Raw genomic sequence first — 20,760 nt, forward strand, 5'->3', positions numbered from 1 at the left:
GTCTATTTATCAGTGTGTCCTATTAGGTTTCCAAACAGCTTGTAATGACTGGTAATAAACAGCAGCAGAAGAAGAAGAAGGTAAATCAAGCGAGAAGACGACAAAATTATCTCTCCCGGGGACCACCATGCTCCGAGCCTTCAAAACACACAAACGCACACAAACGGGAGTACACTAACAATTCTGTCTGTGTATTCATGCACAGTAAATAAAGCAGACGACGGCAGGTTATTGGGACTAACAGACAGCAAACACTTTATTTTAATAGTGTCAGAGGAGGTTAGAGAAATATATAAAGAGGATGAAAGAGAAAGTGAGAAAATATGAAAGAATGAACGATACTCAGAATCAGAAATACTTCAATAATCCCAGGGGGAAATTTTTTTCGTTGCTGATAAATGATTTTTTTATGGGAACGTGAAGCTTGTAAATCTTAACCACATCACATTCTCCGCTCGTGGAGGTCAGAAACCCATGCACTAGTTAAACTTCCTCTCCGTTTTACTTTTGACAGTCTTTAATGCTAGCAATAAAACACTAGTCACTAAAACAGACTGAAGGCTGCCAGCAGCCTTGAGGACAGACCATCACTGGAGAGGTTCCCGTGGAGCTTGTATGTAAATATGTAAATGTGAAGCACAGTGATCTTGAAATACCTTTACATATATTCAAACCCCCCTGGATGAATTCAGATTTAAAAAAAATAAAAATTACAATAATCTGAAAAATAAAATTTTTGTTTTTGGAAATCATGAAGCCATAGAGGCCATGTTGCTAAATTCTAAAATTGTACATGTCTAGACTAACTGCTTAACCCTTTGACTCTGGAACATCTTCTATGATGATGTTTAATTCACTTTCTAACTTCTATGCCATTAAAGTTACTATATTATCAAAATAGCTTTAATTTCCTAAAAACAGATTCCTGCCTCTTCTTTTATTTACATGTGCTTATATATGCCCCATCTCATCTTTCATTCTTCTCCTCCTTCTTCTCTCCTTCATCTAGCCCTCTGTGGTTTCCTCTCTCTCTTTCTCTCTCTCTCTCCCCCTCTCCCTTGCTCTCTCTCCAGTCCCTTGTCCCTTCATCATCACTCCGTCCCTCCCTCCCTCTGGTGTCACGGCTCGCTGGCTCCAGGTGGCGAGGGAGGGAGGGAGGAAGGGATGTAGGGAAGGATGGATGGAAGATGGGGGGGGGGGGGGGGGTTGTCATCTGTTCCTATGTTCATAGCATCACAGTGCAGACCAACATCCTGCTCGGTACTTTGCACAGTCAAACTGTTCCCGAATCTGATTTAGAATCCTTCTCCCTCACTCACATTATCTAAGCGTTACATTCAACTGACTGATGGTTTCTGAGGATAGAGTGAAGCAATAAATCAGTGAAGAGAGCTTTCAAATGCCTCAGAAACACCCCAGTGAGAAAAAGATTCAATGTAAACTTTTCCATTAAGTAACAGTATTACAGTGACGTATGCTATGCTATATAGAAAAATGTAATAGTAAGAATATATTGCTTTAGTGACTGAATTTAATTTAGCACTTGGCCATTCAAATATTTATTTTAATAATACATTTGAATTTGTAACTCACATATTGATACGCCAATTAAAATGACCATTGTTTTCTTTTTCCTAATCCACTATTTCCTTTTACGCTTTGGAAACTCAATGTATGTCTTCACATGTCATGCGAATTAAGCTAAAGTGAGCTAAAGTAAGCAAAAAAAAAGAAACATTAACCTTATATTTCAGTGTAGAGAGAAGTAGTAGTTGTAGTAAGCATTAAGGCAGTACCATTAATGGTCACATTAAAGACACTGGCAGCAGTAGTATTACTGTGTGTGAAGGGTGTGTAAACAGATATACCAACTTTGGGTTTTTCTCATGGACACCAGCTGATCAATGTTTGAGGAGGATTAACAATGAGTGTTCTGACAGAACTTCATAGCACTTTTACAGCTGTCCTGTTCACTCTCTTAAATATTGCATGGTGATATCAGTTTCCGGTGTGACTTGTGAAACCTAGGAAAAATAAGTGAAATGCTTTCTTCAGTACAGAGCATTAGTGCAGACACAGGCACACGCCAACAGCACAGACAGTACAGTAGTCTGTAGCGTATTAGTTCAGGTGCAGCAGGGCAGAAGAGAACAACAATGATGCTAGCCGGTGGCAAGGACCCTCTGTCTCTCTCTCTCTCACAAACAGATGCACATGCACGCACACACGCACACACACACACACACACACACACACACACACACACACACACACACACACACACACACACACACACACACACACACACACACACACACACACACACACACACACACACACACACACACACACACACACACACACACACACACACACACACACACACACACACACACACACACGCACGCACACACACACACAACCACATTATCTACCTCCATTGACTCTAAAAGCTTCTTATTCGCCTCATTAAGTCTTCAGTGACACAAAGTAACCACACCAGACCATGCCCTACATACACATACATACAGACAGGTGTGTGTGTGTGTGTGTGTGTGTGTGTGTGTGTGTGTGTGTGTGTGTGTGTGTGTGTGTGTGTGTGTGTGTGTGTGTGTGTGTGTGTGTGTGTGTGTGTGTGTGTGTGTGCATACAGCAGTGTAAAAGGAAAAAAGGGGGAAGAAAGGGAGGGGAGTCTGGGGTAGGCACTAGGAAGCCCAGAGAGAAGTGCACACAGACACACAGCTACCCTTGGGGCGGCTGCTTAGACAGCAGGCCGACATTACTAGTCAAGCGGATCACAGATATGACTGCAGGCTAATAGAAAGGCTGAATGCAGGTTGACTGTTCTGAACCGGGAGATTGGCAGAAGTGCAACCAATTAATTAAAGTAAACACAATTAAAATGAGCTGAGTTTACTTATTAAAGGTATAATACGTAGAAAGGATCGCTTACGGTTAGTAAACACATAGCATTCAGAGTCGGCCCCCTCCTCTCCTCCGGCTCAACGGCCAGAGAGAAGCAGCAATGCTGGGGGCTAAACACCCAACTGGCGTCATAGGCTATTTGCCGTCACCCAGAAACGTCGCTGTCCTTTACAAAATAATAAGAAAAGAGAAAATCCAGGCAGAGGGCGGGGTCTCTCCAGATACACACCACCGCACACTTCTAGTGGCTCATAAGTGACGACTGAAAGGGAATACTTTTGTATTAGTTCATACATTGTTTTGTTTGTTTTAGGATAAAACTATATATTATACCTTTAATGCTTTAGTCCACACATTTTTTGGTCGGCAGAGGTGAAACTTTAAAGTGAAAGTGAGTGTTTCAGGTGATAAGTACCTGACTTCATTCATTTGAAAAAGGAATATTCAGAGTGAACTGATGCCAACCGCAGCCACTGACATGTACCAGGCCAACAAGAAGACGGTTTAAAAGGTGTGGCCGGACTACCGATTATCAAATCTGAGAAGAATGTGAATAGGGAAGGCTACCTAACAAGATTAGAGTGCATTGATGTAAATAGGTAAGTAAGGCTCATGCTGAGAACACATCATTAGCCACCACACTCCACGGGGAGCACTTAGATCCAGGTGAGTGGCCACTCGATACCTCAAAGGCATCTGTGTGTGTGTGTGTGTGTGTGTGTGTGTGTGTGTGTGTGTGTGTGTGTGTGTGTGTGTGTGTGTGTGTGTGTGTGTGTGTGTGTGTGTGTGTGTGTGTGTCTGTGTGCGTGTGCGTGTGTGTGTGTGTGTGTATGAGGTGGGAAGGACAATGAAGCATGCAGCTAGCAGCAGGGATTGGGGTGAATGAGGAGTTGAGGTGAGGGGTAATTGTAAAAAAAATTCAGCTAAAACGTGTCAAATTCAAAATCATCCCTAAGGGATACCGTTGAATAGAGTTTATACTGTTTTTATTTTGCACATTGATTTAAGCTAGAGAAAATTGTTTTAGCATGAGTTTAGCTGCTCCCAAGTTTCTCCACATCATGCAATGTGGCTTTTGCACATTGAAACCTTTATAAAACCTTTATTTAGTGAAAAAAACAGTGAGTAAATTTAGAAAATAGTTACCACTGTGTCAGAAGAGAAGATTTCAACAATGTTTTCTTCTCTAGGATTCAGAAATGAACAGGAAGTGTAGAGGCCACAACTCTGAATGACTTCAGCACATCTGCACCCACAGGACATCACTAGTTTCTCACACTACTCTGGTTTGATCTGCGTCCATTCTGACTCACTCTCTTCCACGGTTCACTAACTGGAGTTCACTTACTTTGTTACCAAGGATTTTCCAGAGATTCACTATGGGGTTTAGATCTGGACTCTGGCCATTTCATTGTTTCAATATTCTTAGCTTCAAAGAACTGCTTCACTTGTTTTGCAGTGTGACAGAGGACATTGTCTTGCATGAAAATTGCAGCTGATAGGGAGACAATAACAGTGAAGGTATTGCATGTTGCTGAAGGAGGGTCACATTAACATTTGCATTCACTCTGTCGTGTAGCTGTACAAGAGGCCCAACTCCTGCTGCAGAAAACATCCCCCAAACCATGACATGACATTGCTAAAGATCAGTTTATTTGGGTCTGATGGGAAACATTATGTTCGGTGTCGGACTGGGGAAAGACTGAACCCAAAGTGTGTAAAGAAATCAGTTACACTTGGAGGAAGAAGTGTCAGAGTCCAGATCTAAACCCCATAGAGAATCTCTGGAAAATCCTTGGTAACAAAGTAATGTGTAAGAAACCCACTCCAGTTAGTGAACTGTGGAAGAGAGTGAGTCAGAATGGACGCAGATCAAACCAGAGCAGTGTGAGAAACTAGTGATGTCCTGTGGGTGCAGATGTGCTGAAGTCATTCAAAGTTGTGGCCTCTACACTTCCTGTTCATTTTTGAATCCTAGAGAAGAAAACATTGTTAAAATCTTCTCTTCTGACACAGTGGTTATAGTTTTCTAAATGTACTCACTGTTTTTTTCACTAAATAAAGGTTTTTGTTGAAGTGCTTGGTTATTTAAAAAAACATGCTAGTACAGCAGTGGTATATATGTATACACAGCGGATACTCAAATACTCAAATTCTGAACAGTAAAAAATAACTATAAAAATAAAGAAAGAAAGAAATATTTCAGAATAAATCAAGTATTAATACTTTTTTCTCAAATTTTAAAATGTCCAGTGTGTGTGTGTGTGTTTGTGTATGTGTATATATATATATATATATATATATATATATATATATATATATATATATTCAAAAGCAGGAGAATGAAATGCTGATGGGCAGGCAGTGAGACAGCACAGTGCTGCCTTGCTCGTAGTGCGAGCTTAGGAGACAGAAAGGGGACAAACCTGGCCGACAGGTGGGCTCTTCTATGGGCCATCCAATAGGCAGGTGGGGGGAGAGCGGAGGAGAGAATGGGCAGGGTTAGTAATACGTAGTGTGAACGTGGTGAGTGTATGTGTGTTAATGTGTGTGTGTTTCTTTTTGTGTGTGTGGAGGTGGGGTGGTGGGGGGTATTTAAACCTGGAAAGTGAACACAACATGAAGCAGGTTTGAAGACTTGCCATTGCTCCTCAATTGTATTGGAGACAACCTGGCTGATGAAGAACCTTCCTTTTGCAACCTTGATGACGCCCTCACAGAGTGAACGTAAATAAATGTAAGCCCATTTCTTGAATGACATAACACTATACTGCTTGTTTTTGTGGAGCTGGCATGGCATGGCAAACTACCCCACACTCTCAGCAGCTACAGCACAGTGACACCTTGACACAGATGCATAATTAAAGAGGTACTGCACTTAACTTCACCTAAACATGTTTTTTGAGTTGTAAACTACAGTAAATGGTATGACTGTACAATGATTAAACACATCAGTGCTGGTATTGTTATTGACATTTCTCACCAAATCTATAATGGTTGAAAATGGCTCAACATGGCCATTACTTTTTTAAATCCAACCTAACCTCGCATTTTTAATGATGAGGTAGAGTTGACTGGTTGGGACGTCTCTATGTCACCAAAATTTAAAAATCTTGATGCCCTCTAGTCAGAGGTGGCCAGAAACCCCTCCCTTTGCCCTCTCTCTGTCCCCCTCTGAGCCACTTGCACACTTTGTTGCATTGTTCAAAATTATGCAGTAGGTAGAGTTAGGCTCAGGTCTGGGGGTGAAGTTACACTTTAAGGCTTAAAGCTGAATTATGGACAGAAAGGAGGTAAAGAAAAGGGAAATGGAGGGAGGGGAGGGAAAGAGGGAAGGTAAGTAAATGTTAGGACTGGACATTTTACCAAAGGCGTTAGCATGGAGAGTAGGGATGAAACGGTTACCGGTTTAATGATAAACCATGGTGAAAGACCTTACAGTTAATAATAATGTTTCTCATTTTAAATATCATGAAAAGCATATCTGATTACTGCAGTTTGAAAAAGTCCTGGTAAATTTTACCAAAAGTGCCAAAAGCCAAAGTAAGGTTGCAGGCAGTATACTAAATGGAGATTGGCCCCTGATTAGGACCGATGGATAGGGGAAATAGCATGCTGTGTGTGGCTCATTGTCGGACACACTGCATGTATGTTTATGACTGTGAGAGAGAGAAAGAGTGAGTGAGAGCGTGCGTCGACATGTGTTTGAGAAGTGAGCTCTCATGCTGTGAAATCTAGACTGAGGTGATTAGTAAGGCATTAGTGGCTGCATGCAACACTCAGAACATGCTGTCAAGGACCTTATTTAGGGATGTGTGTGTGTGTGTGTGTGTGTGTGTGTGTGTGTGTGTGTGTGTGTGTGTGTGTGTGTGTGTGTGTGTGTGTGTGTGTGTGTGTGTGTGTGTGTGTGTGGGCGTGTGAGAGAGTGAGTAAGTGTGGTTCTCAGAAAGACACTGGAGACTTTCACAGGGAGGATACCTTTGCAAAGTGAGAATTGGTCGCCACGCATTAAAGGGTCATCAGACACATACACAACATTAAATAATACCCAGGCAGGATTTCTTTATCATCTTGCATAAGTGTATTTCAAAGGTATTATCTATGATTAGAGTTTATATTGGTGGTTTGTTTTATACTCACAAACCGGAAGCCACAATTAACCTGTTTTTTTATTTGCCACCACATCACTGGAAGTGATTCGATCTACTTTCAACATCTCAACAGAGACAGGTAGGATCATTTGAGGTGGACGCTGCTTTTTGGATAACAGACAGGCCAGACTGGACAACATACCTTATAAACACACACACAGACACGTGCACACTGGATCATGTTGTTACCTGACTCTAGCATACAGGGAGGAAGGTTCTTCATGATGCACAGCTGCTAGGGGTGTGCCATATTGACAAAAATCAATATCCTGATATTTTGGGGCATTTTGCCAATAAGGACAATTGATGATATTTTGCATCCCTCATAAATGTGTTTGTAAAAGCATCAAAGGCTTATTGTACTAGCTCACTCCTGTTAATAGTATATAAGATGTTAATGAAAATGACAAAATATTTATTAAATTAAAACTGAGTCACTCAAGTAAGTACAGTACAAAAACAGTGAAATCACTAGTGCAAGTATTGAGATCAAGCAGCACAATTATACGTAAACCATTTCAAACTGACTGATAGGATTTTCTTTATAAAATATTGCACTAACAAACTATCATGAGAGCATTTTAAACTGACACTCCCCCCTAATGTAAACAATACTCATCATATTTGAACTACATGAACATTAGAATGTGGAGACACATTTAACTGCTGTGCTGTAAGGGGTTTTCTTGTCGGTACCTTGCAGGCTGGTCGTGGTCGACCGCTGACTGCCACAGCTTTTCATATTCTGTGCGGTGGGTAATTAACAGATAGTGAAACAAGTTTGTTGTTGAGCTGTCTCTTTCCAACTTAGTGTGCAGATTGAGGACGTTGACGAGGCTGGTAAAGTTTGTGTTTTGTCTCCTGGCGCTGTTTGTACGCTCAAGTTGAACTTCAGCCATACACGCAGCTACATTAGCTTGGTTTGTTGTCGTTAGCATGTGTTCTCAATGCGCACATTCCACAGTCAGGGCTGCTAAATTGAGATTACATTTCCAAGCCAGACACCCAAAATCCTGACAAAACCGCCCAAATATTTTAGCTGAAAAGCAGCTTGGTGTGAATAAATCAACTGTGGGAGCATTTATTGGAAAATGGAAGACATACAAGACCACTGATAATCTCGCTCGATCTGGGTCTTGATCTCATCCTGTGGGATCAAAATGATCATGAGAACGATGAGCAAAAATCCCAGAACTACAGTACATGTCCAGGCCCATCTGAAGAGGATTGGGAGAATGTCATCTGGTCAGATGAAACCAAAACAGAAGTTTATGGTTAAAAACTCAACTTGCCGTGTTTGGAGGAAGAATGCAGGATGCTGAGTTGCATCCCAAGAACACCATACTGTGAAGCATGGGGGTGGAAACATCATGCTTTGGGGCTGTTTTTCTGGAAAGGTGACAGGACGACCGATCCGTGTTAAGGAAGGAAAGAATGGGGCCATGTATCGTGAGATTTTGAGCCAAAACCTCCTTCTATGAGTGAGAACATTGATGATGAAACATGGCTGGGTCTTCCAGCATGACAATGACCCCAAACACACCGCCTGGGCAACGAAGGAGTGGCTCCGTCTTTGAGTGGCCTAGCCAGTCTCCAGACCTCAACCCCATAGAAAATCTGTGGAGGGAGTTGAAAGCCTGTGTTGCCCGCCAACAGCCCCAAAATATCACTGCTCTAGAGGAGATGTTCATGGAGGTTTGGGCCAAAATACCAGCTACAGTGTGTGCAAATCTGGTGAAGACCTACATCAAACGCTTCACCTCTGTCATTGCCAACAAAGGTTATATTACAGTATTGAGTTGAACTTTTGTTATTGACCAAATATTTATTTTCCACAATAATTTACAAATAAATTCTTTAAAAAATCCTACAATGTGATTTCCAGGAAGAATTCAATTCAATTCAATTCAATTCAAAAAACTTTATTTGTCCCCGGGGGGCAATTCAAGGCACACAGAGCAGCAAATCACGACAGTGCAATTATACAAAAAACATTTTAACCTAACACAAGAATAAAGTGTAAAAGAAGAGTAAGTGTCAGGATGTTAGTGTGTTAGTACAGGTAGGATAAGTGTCAGGATGTTAGTGTGTTAGTACAGGTTAGATACAGAGAACATCGTCGGCGTGAGATGTAGAAAGACATGTGTGTATATGATGTAAGCAGACATGTGAACGGGTGTTTATGATGTAAACAATGTAAACATGCAGTAGACTGTTGAAACAGGTATAAACAGAACTGTAGTGCAGAAAAGATATAAGTGGACAGTGATCAGATCCAGATGAGGTCAGACATGATACATGTGTGTAGTGAGCAGACGTAACAGAACTATAGTGCAGTAATAGAGTATAAATATAATATATAACTATAAGCTAAATAATAAAGTGAATAATAAAGTGATAGTGGTGCATGGCAGGAAAACAGCAGTCTAAGTATATGCTAGCTCTGTGTAACAGATGAATACTGAAAAATAAAGTGACCATAGTGCTGTCATGGATACAATATAAGACCTGATAACACAAAAAAGTGGAGCAGTGCATTAATACCATAAATTAACATAACTAACAGAATCAATCAAGTGGACCAGTAAGAACAGAGTAACAGAATAAGTGTGAACATAATAACAGAATAAATAAGTGGCGTAGTGCAACAGTCCAGTATCATTATAAACAGAGTGAACAGAATAAGTGGAATTGTGAATCAACCAGTAGTTCACAGCTTTGAGGACAGGAGTGGAGGTAGATAGCCAGTTCACATGTCCGGTGAGTGTCCGGGGGGGGGGGGGTGTCCAGGGGGTGAAGGTGTCCAGGGAAGGTGTCAGGGGTGGGGAGGGGGGGTGATGGTGATGGTGTCCAGGGAGGATGTCTGGAGAGGGGAGGAGGAGGGGTGAAGGGAGGGGTGTCCGGGGGGGAGAGGGGGGTGCGGTGTCCAGGGAGGGTGTCTGGAGTGGGGGGGGGGGGGGGGTGAAGTGTCCAGGGGAGGGTGTCAGGAGTGGGGAGGGGGATGGTCAGAGGGTCAGGAGTTGAGGAGCTGGACAGCCCTGGGGATGAAGGTTGCTCTTCTCCTCTGTGTCCTGCAGCAGGGACAGCGAAGACGGCGTCCTGAGGGGAGCCACTCAAACGCTGAGAAGAGAGCGTGAGAGGGGTCCTGCATGATCTGACCAGCTAACCTGAGTGTCTGCTGCTCGTGGATGGTCGATAGAGTTCTAACAGGAAGTCCAATGATCTTAGAACAGACAGTGGCGACGCTCTGCAGGCGGTTTCTGTTCTGGAGGCTGGTGGAGTAGAACCAGCATGTGATGGAGAACGTGATGATGCTCTCGATGAAGGAGTAGTAAAAGGTCAGGAGGATGTTCTTGCTGACTCCAAAGGAATTGAGCTTCCTAAGGAGGTATTTCCGCTGCTGACATTTCCTGAGAATCTCCTCTGTGTTGGAGGAGAATTTCAGCAGGCTGTCGAAGATGGTGCCCAGGTACCTGTACTCCTCAACTGCTTCGACAGGCTTCGACAGGTACATACAGGATGTCACTCGCAGTGTTCTGAACCCATTTGGTTCTGTCGAGTGTTCTGCCCTCACTTAAAGGGATACTTTTTAATCCCATCTTAATCCAAGTCTGTGTTAGGGTGTCATCACATCCTCGACACCTCTGCTGAGTCACGCATGTGCCGCTGAGCAGCATCGACTCCATTTACATGGAAATCCAGCCACCAATATGTGTAGGATCCGAACGGTCACATTAGGGGGCTAAATCATTCAAGCAGATATACCTCCATCTGCCTGAATGCACGGACCGGGCCGCAAAAAAGGTAGTGTCCGGTGTAAAAACACCTATTGTTACCAGTTTAACCATCAAATGAAAATGTGAAATGTGTACTGGCTGTAGCTACAAGCCAGAAAAGGCAATCCTCACCAGCTAGCTAGTTAGCTACTCAGCTTCAGTCATTAACTGACCACAAGCACAATGCTGAACATGCAGTACGTACATATCGTACAGACTGCCTACATTGCATGAAAAGACCTTGTGAGGCCCTATAATAGATACTGAGGCACTGTATGCTAAATCTTCCAAAATAGTGAACAAGCCATGAGGGACAGATAATCAACTGATCATTTATTTTAAACATTTTTGCATGATTTCTCTTTCCCTCCTATCTTGTTTCTCTTCTCAGACTCTTCCTCCCTCCACGTCTCTCCCTAGAGAGCAGACCATTGACCACATGGTGTTTTAATTAACTTGTGTACTGTGTCAGAGCCAGGTCTAGCAGGAACACACACTGGTTGTGACTCTTCTTTAAATGTTAAATGTGTGTGGTGCAGACTTTCAGTTCCACATCATTAAAGATGGTTGCTGTTATCTTAGAACTATATTCAAAATGGCAGACATTGTTTAAATATGATGTGATATTTATTTATTCTGTCACCTAATCAGCAAGAATTCAATTTTTTCTCTATAACCATAATAATACACATCTTACTGACTAATCCTCAAAGCAATTTCAGTCAAAAACAACTGGACTGGTTGTTTGTCTAGGAAGACGTTTCACCTCTCATCCAAGAGGCTTCATCAGTTCATGTACGCATCTGACCAGGCTGGGACTGGTCCAACTAACTGGTGTGGAGATCCAGGTATTTAACCTCTCACAAGGCCGATGATGTCACTGACACCCTTTGTGCTCCAAGTGCCCACGCCCGTTGTTGGAGTGACAGTCGTTGGTGGGCAGTTGGTTTCGACTTCGTTAGTGCTCTATTGAGTCTGAACGACAGTCGGTGGGGTCACCCGGGCCATGTGTGAACAGTTGTCCTTTGAGGTTAGATTGTTGAATCTCCTGGGAAGGGATGAAAGGGCGGCATTGTAAATTGGAGATAAGTGGTGTCTCAGACCCCCTCCTCTGTTTAGCGATGGTTTCTCCACTTTTACATAGATGGCTTCTTTTACTCCTCTTTCAAACCATATGTCCTCTCTGTCCAAGATTTGGACATTGCTGTTATCAAAGGAGTGGGCTTTCTCCTTGAGGTGTAAGTGGACAGCCGAGTCCAGGCCTGGGGAGTTAGCTCTCCTGTGTTGGGCCATGCGTTTATGCAGTGGTTGTTTTGTTTCTCCAATGTAAAGATCTTTGCATTCCTCGTTGCATTGGACAGCATAAACCAGGTTGCCTTTGTGGTGGTGTGGTGTTCTGTCCTTCGGATGTACTAGTCTCTGTCTGAGTGTGTTACCGGGTTTGAAATACACAGGGATGCAGTGTTTGTTGAAAATCCTCCTGAGTTTCTCCGATACCCCAGCCACATATGGGATGACTATGTTGTTTCTCCTGTTATCTTTTTCTTTCTCAACCACTTTGGTTTTCTTTCTGGAGGCAGCTGCCGTTTTAACAAAGGTCCAGCTGGGGTAGCCACAAGTTGTGAGGGCGCCTCTCAGGTGCTTGCGTTCTTCCCCTTGAGCTTGTGAGCTAGTGGGCACGTTATCAGCTCTATGCTGCAGTGTTCTGATAACGCCAAGCTTGTGTTCCAAAGGGTGGTGAGAGTCAAAAAGTAGATATTGATCCGTGTGAGTGGGTTTTCTGTATACCCCTATGTGGAGGCTCCTGTCATTCTCCATTGTGAGAGGTTAAATACCTGGATCTCCACACCAGTTAGTTGGACCAGTCCCAGCCTGGTCAGATGCGTACATGAACTGATGAAGCCTCTTGGATGAGAGGTGAAACGTCTTCCTAGACAAACAACCAGTCCAGTTGTTTTTGACTGAAATTGCTTTGAGGATAACGATGACCTGGACGAATGAGAACATTCACAGGCTTACTGACTAATATTTGCACCAGCACTTGACCAGAATAATTATCGCCCTCATAAATGTTTTTGAGCTGTCATTATTATTAAAAACGGTTCATGTTTTTATATTCTTTCTCAAAAGGTCCAACCTTTCTCAACTTTTGAAAATATTCTGCTAAAAAGACATCCAGAGAGTCCCTTTGTCCCCTTCAGCCACTTGCAATGCTCCTAAAATATAACAGCTGCCGGCAGGTTGGAAAACTACAGCGAGAATATATCAAAGGGCTTTTATGTTATTGACACATTGCTTTAGGACTAAAAAGAAAAGTAACAAAGGGCAAACCCATGAATAACTGCTCCAATGTAACAATAATATTGTGTTTGAAATAAAGGAAAAGCAATAGGTGTTATAGCAATATATTTTTTGGTGAAAGATGAGGAGCAGTGATGTGATGACTCCTCTCTAGACTTCTCACTTTGACCCTCTCTTCATCTATCTGCTTCAGTGTTGTCTCTCTTGATCCTGACAGCATAATTAACAGAACCGTGGGGGGCACTGTGTATTACCCATGGAACAATGTGACAATCCCATTACTTGACTTGATAGGCCAATAGCAAACTCTTCTCCCTCAACCAATCAGAGCACATCTTGCTCACAGACTGAATGGTAGGCAGACCTCTTCATATTTACGGTCTGTGTCCATGCAGTCTTTGGCAAAAACTTGCTTGCAGGGTGCTAGGGAGCACTTTGTAGTGCTGCCCATGGGTTTTGTTTCTATGACAACAATATTAACATTATCTAGGTAGCTAACTTAACGCTTTGTTAAAGGGTAATTCCGGCGTAAAATTCTCCCAGAGTCTTTTTCGGCAAATACACTCATCAAAAAGGCTATCAAGACAATGTTTTTTGTGATTGATTAGCTTGTGGCAGTACGATAAAGGCCGCACCGTTGTGACGAAAAGAGAGCTGAGCCGGAAGGCAAAGCTCTCGATCTACCGGTCAATCTTCGTTCCTACCCTCACCTATGGTCATGAAAATTGGGTCACGACCGAAAGAACGAGGTCGCGAGTACAAGCGGCCGAAATGGGTTTTCTCAGGAGGGTGGCTGGAGTCTCCCTTAGAGATAGGGTGAGAAGTTCAGCCATCCGTGAGGAACTCGGAGTAGAGCCGCTGCTCCTTAGCGTTGAAAGGAGCCAGTTGAGGTGGTTCGGGCATCTAGTAAGGATGCCCCCTGGGCGCCTCCCTAGGGAGGTGTTCCAGGCACGTCCAGCTGGGAGGAGGCCTCGGGGAAGACCCAGGACTAGGTGGAGAGATTATATCTCCACACTGGCCTGGGAACGCCTCTGGATCCCCCAGTTAGAGCTGGTTAATGTGGCCCGGGAAAGGGAAGTTTGGGGTCCCCTGCTAAAACTGCTGCCCCCGCGACCCGACCCCGGATAAGCGGATGAAGATGAGATGAGATGAGTACGATGAAAGCATTCAAAGGTCTTTTTTAACCCCTAATACTGCCGAAAAAACAGCAAACCTCTGCGGTAGCATGAGAAGAGTCCCTACACAGAAAACAAAGCACCAATGGGCTCCTTCCTTTGGGATTGACTTTGGTAATCCACTTGAATGAACTTTACTATGAGAGGAGCTGGTACAGGGGCCAGTAGGTAAGTCTTTAAAACACTCTATTAATAAACTCTGGTTCACTAACTACGTTGTTGGTGCTTTGTTTTCTGTGTAGGGACTCTTCTCATGCTACTGCAGAGGTTTGCATCTATTTTGAGCCGTATTCGTGGTTAAGAAAGACGTTTTAATGCCTTCACTGTGCTGCCCCGAACTAATCAGTGTTAGCCACATTCTGCTGTTAGCGACTGTTATTGACTGTCACGATTTTTCTTGCCTGGATGGCGTATTGGAGTATATTTGCAGAAAAAGACTCTGGATGATTTTACGCCGGAATTACACTTTAAGAGGGGGTTGACTACACAGCTAAGCTTCTTTCCTCTATGACAGTAAACTTAATATCTTTGAGTTGTCAAAACAAGACATTTGGAGACATCGTCTTTGGCTTTGGGAAAAATTGATCAACATTTTCCCCATTTGAAAGACCAAACAACTAAGCCATTAATTGAGAAAATAATTGACAGATTAATTAGCAGTGATCTGGGAGGAGCGACAGCGACAACTACATGGCTTTTTTGAAGTGCTCGGAGTGGCTGAAAAACAAAAGCGTTTTCTTGCATTTTCTTCTCCATACACATTTTTCAGTGACACACACACACACACAGGTCAGAGGGATGTGATGAGGAAGAGGAGGACAAAAACGTAAGGAATGAGGAAAGCTGGTAGGAAACTATACTGTGTGTGCTTTCATGCATTTATGGGCTCAGCATTTGTGATTGTATGTGTGTGTGTGTGTGTGTGTGTGTGTGTGTGTGTGTGTGTGTGTGTGTGTGTGTGTGTGTGTGTGTGTGTGGTCCATGAGGGAAGGAGGTAAAAGTTACTCCAGCTGTACTTCTTTTTCAACTCAATCACTCTCTCTTCTAACATCGCCAGACATTATTAGATGACCCAGAGCGATGTCAGCGCGCGCACACACACACACACACACACACACACACACACACACACACACACACACACACACACACACACACACACACACACACACACACACACACACACACACACACACACACACACACACACACACACACACACACACACACACACACACACACACACACACACACACACACACACACCTCAGAGTATATCGGTGACTGGGATTGCCTGTCGGGCCTGGTGAGAGGATGGGGGGTGCAGAGCGTTTATTCCCCAGAACAACATGCAGGTTCACCTCGTTAATCTCCATGACGACAGAGATGCTAAGGCAGCAAATTAGTAATGAGTAAAAAAAACTGTCACAGGGGATGCTGATAAAAGAACATCAACTCCAAACTACAGAGGTAGTTTTTAAACACACTGCACTTAGAATAGGTGCACTCACAGTGAGACATTTATAGAAGCTTCTCTCAGCCCTTAACAGGCGGTGAGAACACTCACCTCACTACTGTGGCTCTGGCTTTCTCTTAGTTATTCCATTTCATGCACAAGCAACTGACCAGACATATAAAACGACTAAACATGCACGGTGCAACGGCTTACACGTTAGAATACACTTCACAACGCATTTGTTTTTGATCATGCATTACATTGTTCCAGGACAAGTGGCACCAGAGAAATGAAGCCAACAGGAAGGCTGGTTCCAAAAGCGAGTTCATCCCAATAGAAACCCATGTTAAAATGTTCAACTTCACAGCAGAAATAAACATGTTTACAGCCTGGTAAAAACAGGTTTGGTCTCTAACTAATTTCACTATTCATGACAATTGTGTAAAATTGTGTGTCTTTAGATTTTAACGTCTTATACTTTTGTAAAAACGTGTCTTTAATCACATTCCTGAAACCTTGTTCCTTTAAATCTAGTACTACGGTGATAACCACAATACAACAGTTGTACATGGTACATGGTTTTTATCTTCCTACATTATACAGTTTATTCAATATTGAATAACTTTGACTCTCCTCAGTGTTAACTCGTCACACCTGCAGTAGCATCAGACCATCACAGCTATGCGGTGTTTGACTCCATCCAGGCCAAGCTATAAACACTCACATACAGTGATTAATGAATCAGGGGTTTCATGCTGGCAAAGATTAAATGAGACTGGTCACTGTGGATCCTGAAACATTTATCTTGTTTTACATTCAGGGCCAAATTCACAAAAGGACTGTGTAACTTTTGTTGACGCCTAACCTGCACAAATAAGACAGAAACCTTGTAATTCTCAAACTACAAAAACAAGCAAATAGCATATTTGTGCTCCTGTGCTATTTGGACATATTTAAATTAGGTAATGTGCATTCATTTGCTGAAAATTGGCCTGATTCACTACAAAAGAAACAGTCCAATTCACAAAGATCAGGGCTAACACAAAGTTATAGTGAATTGATTAGCATCTTCAGAGTTGGTGGTAATGAAGCACCTTTATAAGGAGTGTCCTCTGCTTTAAATCATGACATCTTTAAAGAAAACAAAAAAACACCAACAGCACTCACACATGGAGATATTGAATCTCTCGGTCCTGTTTTAATTCCTTGCCTGAAGTTTGGAAGAATGCCTCTGCACCTCGTCAGTCAGGACCTGTAGCTCTCTGTCTGAACATTTAAATTGTTCTTTTTCTCTCTGCTGTTCTGCTTCTTTGGGAATTCACCCCCTCAGTTTTATCTGTAATGTCGACTGTATTTGAAGTCAAGTTTTCAAACTCTCCAGGTGTAGCTAAGTGATCAATTGCACAACAGCGGGTCCATGCAGCCCCCTAGTCAAAAAGCGCTCTTTAGTCTTCATTTCACCTGTCTGTCTCACACCCATCTGTATGTGTGTGTGCGTGTGTGTGTGCGTGTGTGTGTGCGTGTGTGTGTGTGTGTGTGTGTGTGTGTGTGTGTGTGTGTGTGTGTGTGTGTGTGTGTGTGTGTGTGTGTGTGTGTGTGTTGCTTTCCTGGTGTATATTGTATTGAATGTGTGCATGAAGAACGCAATAGCAATAGGTGTGGTGTTAAGCCAAGAAAATAAATGAGCAGAGGAGGCATTCACAGTCACAGACATGTAATAAACACAGACACACGCTCACACAGAGTGGGAGAGCTGCGCCTCACTTACCGATCATGTGATTAGCCACGTGAATCTGGATCTCCCTTTCCGTCTCAAACGTCATTTGGCATTTAATACACTGGTAGGTCTTTTTCTAGAGGATAAAGACACGGAATAATTAAGTTAAGTTCAAAACACACAAACACTCCATGTTACATTGTAAATAATGAATGTTACATATCATTATCTGAAATAAATCAATATATTCCACTTAATAGAGAGTGTGAAATAAGCAATATTTTGTGGGAAAAAATAGGTTTATTGACAAATGCAAAGCTCTTGAGGAGTTATTTTTGTTGATCAAAAATATATATTTCATTTTATTATATTGTAAAAACATGCATGACATGTGAAGTCTCACACTAATCAAGCAACACTGACAGTCCAAGTCTTTGGAGACTTTGAGAGGGGAAGATGTACTATACAGTCTCACACACACACACACACACACACACACACACACACACACACACACACACACACACACACACACACACACACACACACACACACACACACACACACACACACACACACACACACACACACACACACACACACACACACACACACACACACACACACACACACACACACACACACACACACACACACACACACACACACACACACACACACACACACACACACACACACACACACACACACACACACACACACACAAATCTGCAGAGAAAGAGAGCCAGACAGAAATTAATAACGGAACAGAAAAAAGGTTAAGGGATGTAGCAACAAACAGAAGGAAGAAAAGAGGACAAGAGAGGGAGAATGAGATCCAGAAAGAGCTGGAGAAATAAGGGTGAGAGACAGAAAGACAGGGAGAGAGAGAAGCAGAGGCTCTGCTTATCCATTCATAGCACACAGCAATCACTCATGCAAAAACACGTACAAAATACACAAAGGTCCCACTTCCACTATCTCAGTGTGGGTACGCACACACACACACACACACACACACACACACACACACACACACACACACACACACACACACACACACACACACACACACACACACACACACACACACACACACACACACACACACACACACACACACACACACACACACACACACACACACACACACACACACACACACACACACACACATCCTACTTTGTCTGCTTTGTGCTGTTACACTAAGCAGAAACAAAGGTGCAGGTAAGACAGAGGGTCCCTAGGAACTGCGCACACACACACACACACACACACACACACACACACACACACACACACACACACACACACACACACACACACACACACACACACACACACACACACACACACACACACACACACACACACACACACACACACACACACACACACACACACACACACACACACACACACACAGATATGTTCACTTGCAAGTACACACTCTCACACACATAGACACGCGGCGAGTCTCGGGGAGCCTGACTGTCAATATCAAGTAGAGCGAACAGCTCCCACAATGCCTCAGCACGCCCCAGCCGCAGGACCCAGTGGGGCTCAGCTGACACACACCGACATACACACAAGCACACGTATGCAAGCTGCAGACACAAAAGCAGCAGCATGCACCAACACTTCACACACACGACTCCTGCAAACATACAGTTCAGCAGGATTTTTGACTCTCTACAATATTTTCATCTGTTAACTGCTGTTATTTCTTATTAACATGAATTTCACATTCAGTAGTGGCTATTATCAGTGCGTTATGTTTCATCTACGTCACTGCACTCTCACTTCTGTTTGATTTGAAGGTTTTGAGTTTTCCTCCTCACCTCAGTACAAAAACAAAGCCAAAGACTTGTTTTGACAGATTTTGAGTATAACGTTTCATCCAAAAATTTCCATGAAAGTCTTATCTCGGTCTAGCATGTCTCACCTTAGGTGCAGGTGACGCCTCAGCCTTCTTTCCTGCTGCGCTGGTTTCAGGGCTGACCTCAGGGTGATCTGTCTGGACGTGACTCTCCAAGTCCTCCATGGTTTCAAACTTCACCCCACACTCTGGACATCTCAGCCCAGCCATGGCCTTCTCCCCCTGCGTGTCCCCAGGCGTGGCGGCTCCTCCCTGGCTGGGGCTCTGGCCGTTCGTGCCCCTGATTTAAACATTTGATTTATTTTAGCTGGTTAGTAATCCAAACTGTTGCTGAACAAAACATTTGCTCTTGCTTGTCCCATCTCAGCTTGACCCCGGCTTCTGCCCTTTAAGGCTCCAGTAATTAGAAAAGTAAAGTGACAAGAAATGCACCCAAATCCAGGCTTCTTTGGATTCAACCCGGTAATATTAGATGTTTTAAAGGGGCTTAAGACTTAAAGCCCCTGAACACCCACACAGGTGTTTTCAGTTCTTCTGGCTGATTAGAACTCTGCTTGGGTTGAAGGTGGCTTTGATGAAAATTCGATAGGAATTTATGTGGTCATAAATGTCCATCTACCTCTAAGAATGATAAAGGTGTACTTTGTCCCGCCTTTACAGGTGAAACAAAGCTAACAGGAGACTCTGGAAGATGTCAATCAATCACAGTAGACACACCCACACCCAGTCCTGAGAAGAGGTCTAATCAACCAGTTAACTGAAGACACCTGTGTGGGTGTTCAGGGGCTTTATTCATGTTCTAAACTCTGTGGAGATTTGAGATTAAGATTTAAGATATATTGTTTCTAGCGGCACCTTTGACAATGAGATGTAATTGCAGGCAAAACTGTTTGAAACTTGATTGAAACACATTCACCTCTCTACTTCCGGTCCATCCCCCTAAATGTTCCCCTTCTTAAATCCACACACACACACACACACACACACACACACACACACACACACACACACACACACACACACACACACACACACACACACACACACACACACACACACACACACACACACACACACACACACACACACACACACACACACACACACACACACACACACACACACACACACACACACACACACACACACACACACACACACACACACACTATTACACGTCTGCCTTTACTACTAGCCTGACTCAGAAGATAGAATTTATTTACAATTACAGGTGAACGTAGCATGACCGTTGTGGGCCGCAGACCGACCGCTGTCAGCAGCGTCACTAACATGGCGGCTTATTTACATTTAGCTGTGCTTTCATAAGTGGGTCACATGATCAGTCACCATTGTTTTAATTGCTTTGAAAGGAAATTGAAT

At 43.2% G+C, this 20,760-nt stretch overlaps 1 protein-coding gene across 1 annotated transcript in view; it reads right to left on the reverse strand.

Moving 5' to 3' along the window:
* The window catches only part of znf423 (zinc finger protein 423), a 194,487-nt gene that overhangs the window by 73,271 nt on the left and 100,456 nt on the right, over positions 1 to 20,760 (reverse strand). Inside the window, exons 17-18 of the mRNA XM_083917541.1 lie at positions 19,447 to 19,660; positions 17,553 to 17,637 (exon numbers count right to left, since the gene is read on the reverse strand). Of these exons, the coding sequence (XP_083773667.1) occupies positions 17,553 to 17,637; positions 19,447 to 19,660 (299 nt within the window). The remainder of the gene's footprint in view (positions 1 to 17,552; positions 17,638 to 19,446; positions 19,661 to 20,760) is intronic.

The sequence above is a fragment of the Echiichthys vipera genome (genome assembly GCF_963691815.1).
Source record: "Echiichthys vipera genome assembly, chromosome: 7".
NCBI classification, from domain to species: Eukaryota; Metazoa; Chordata; class Actinopteri; order Perciformes; family Trachinidae; genus Echiichthys; species Echiichthys vipera.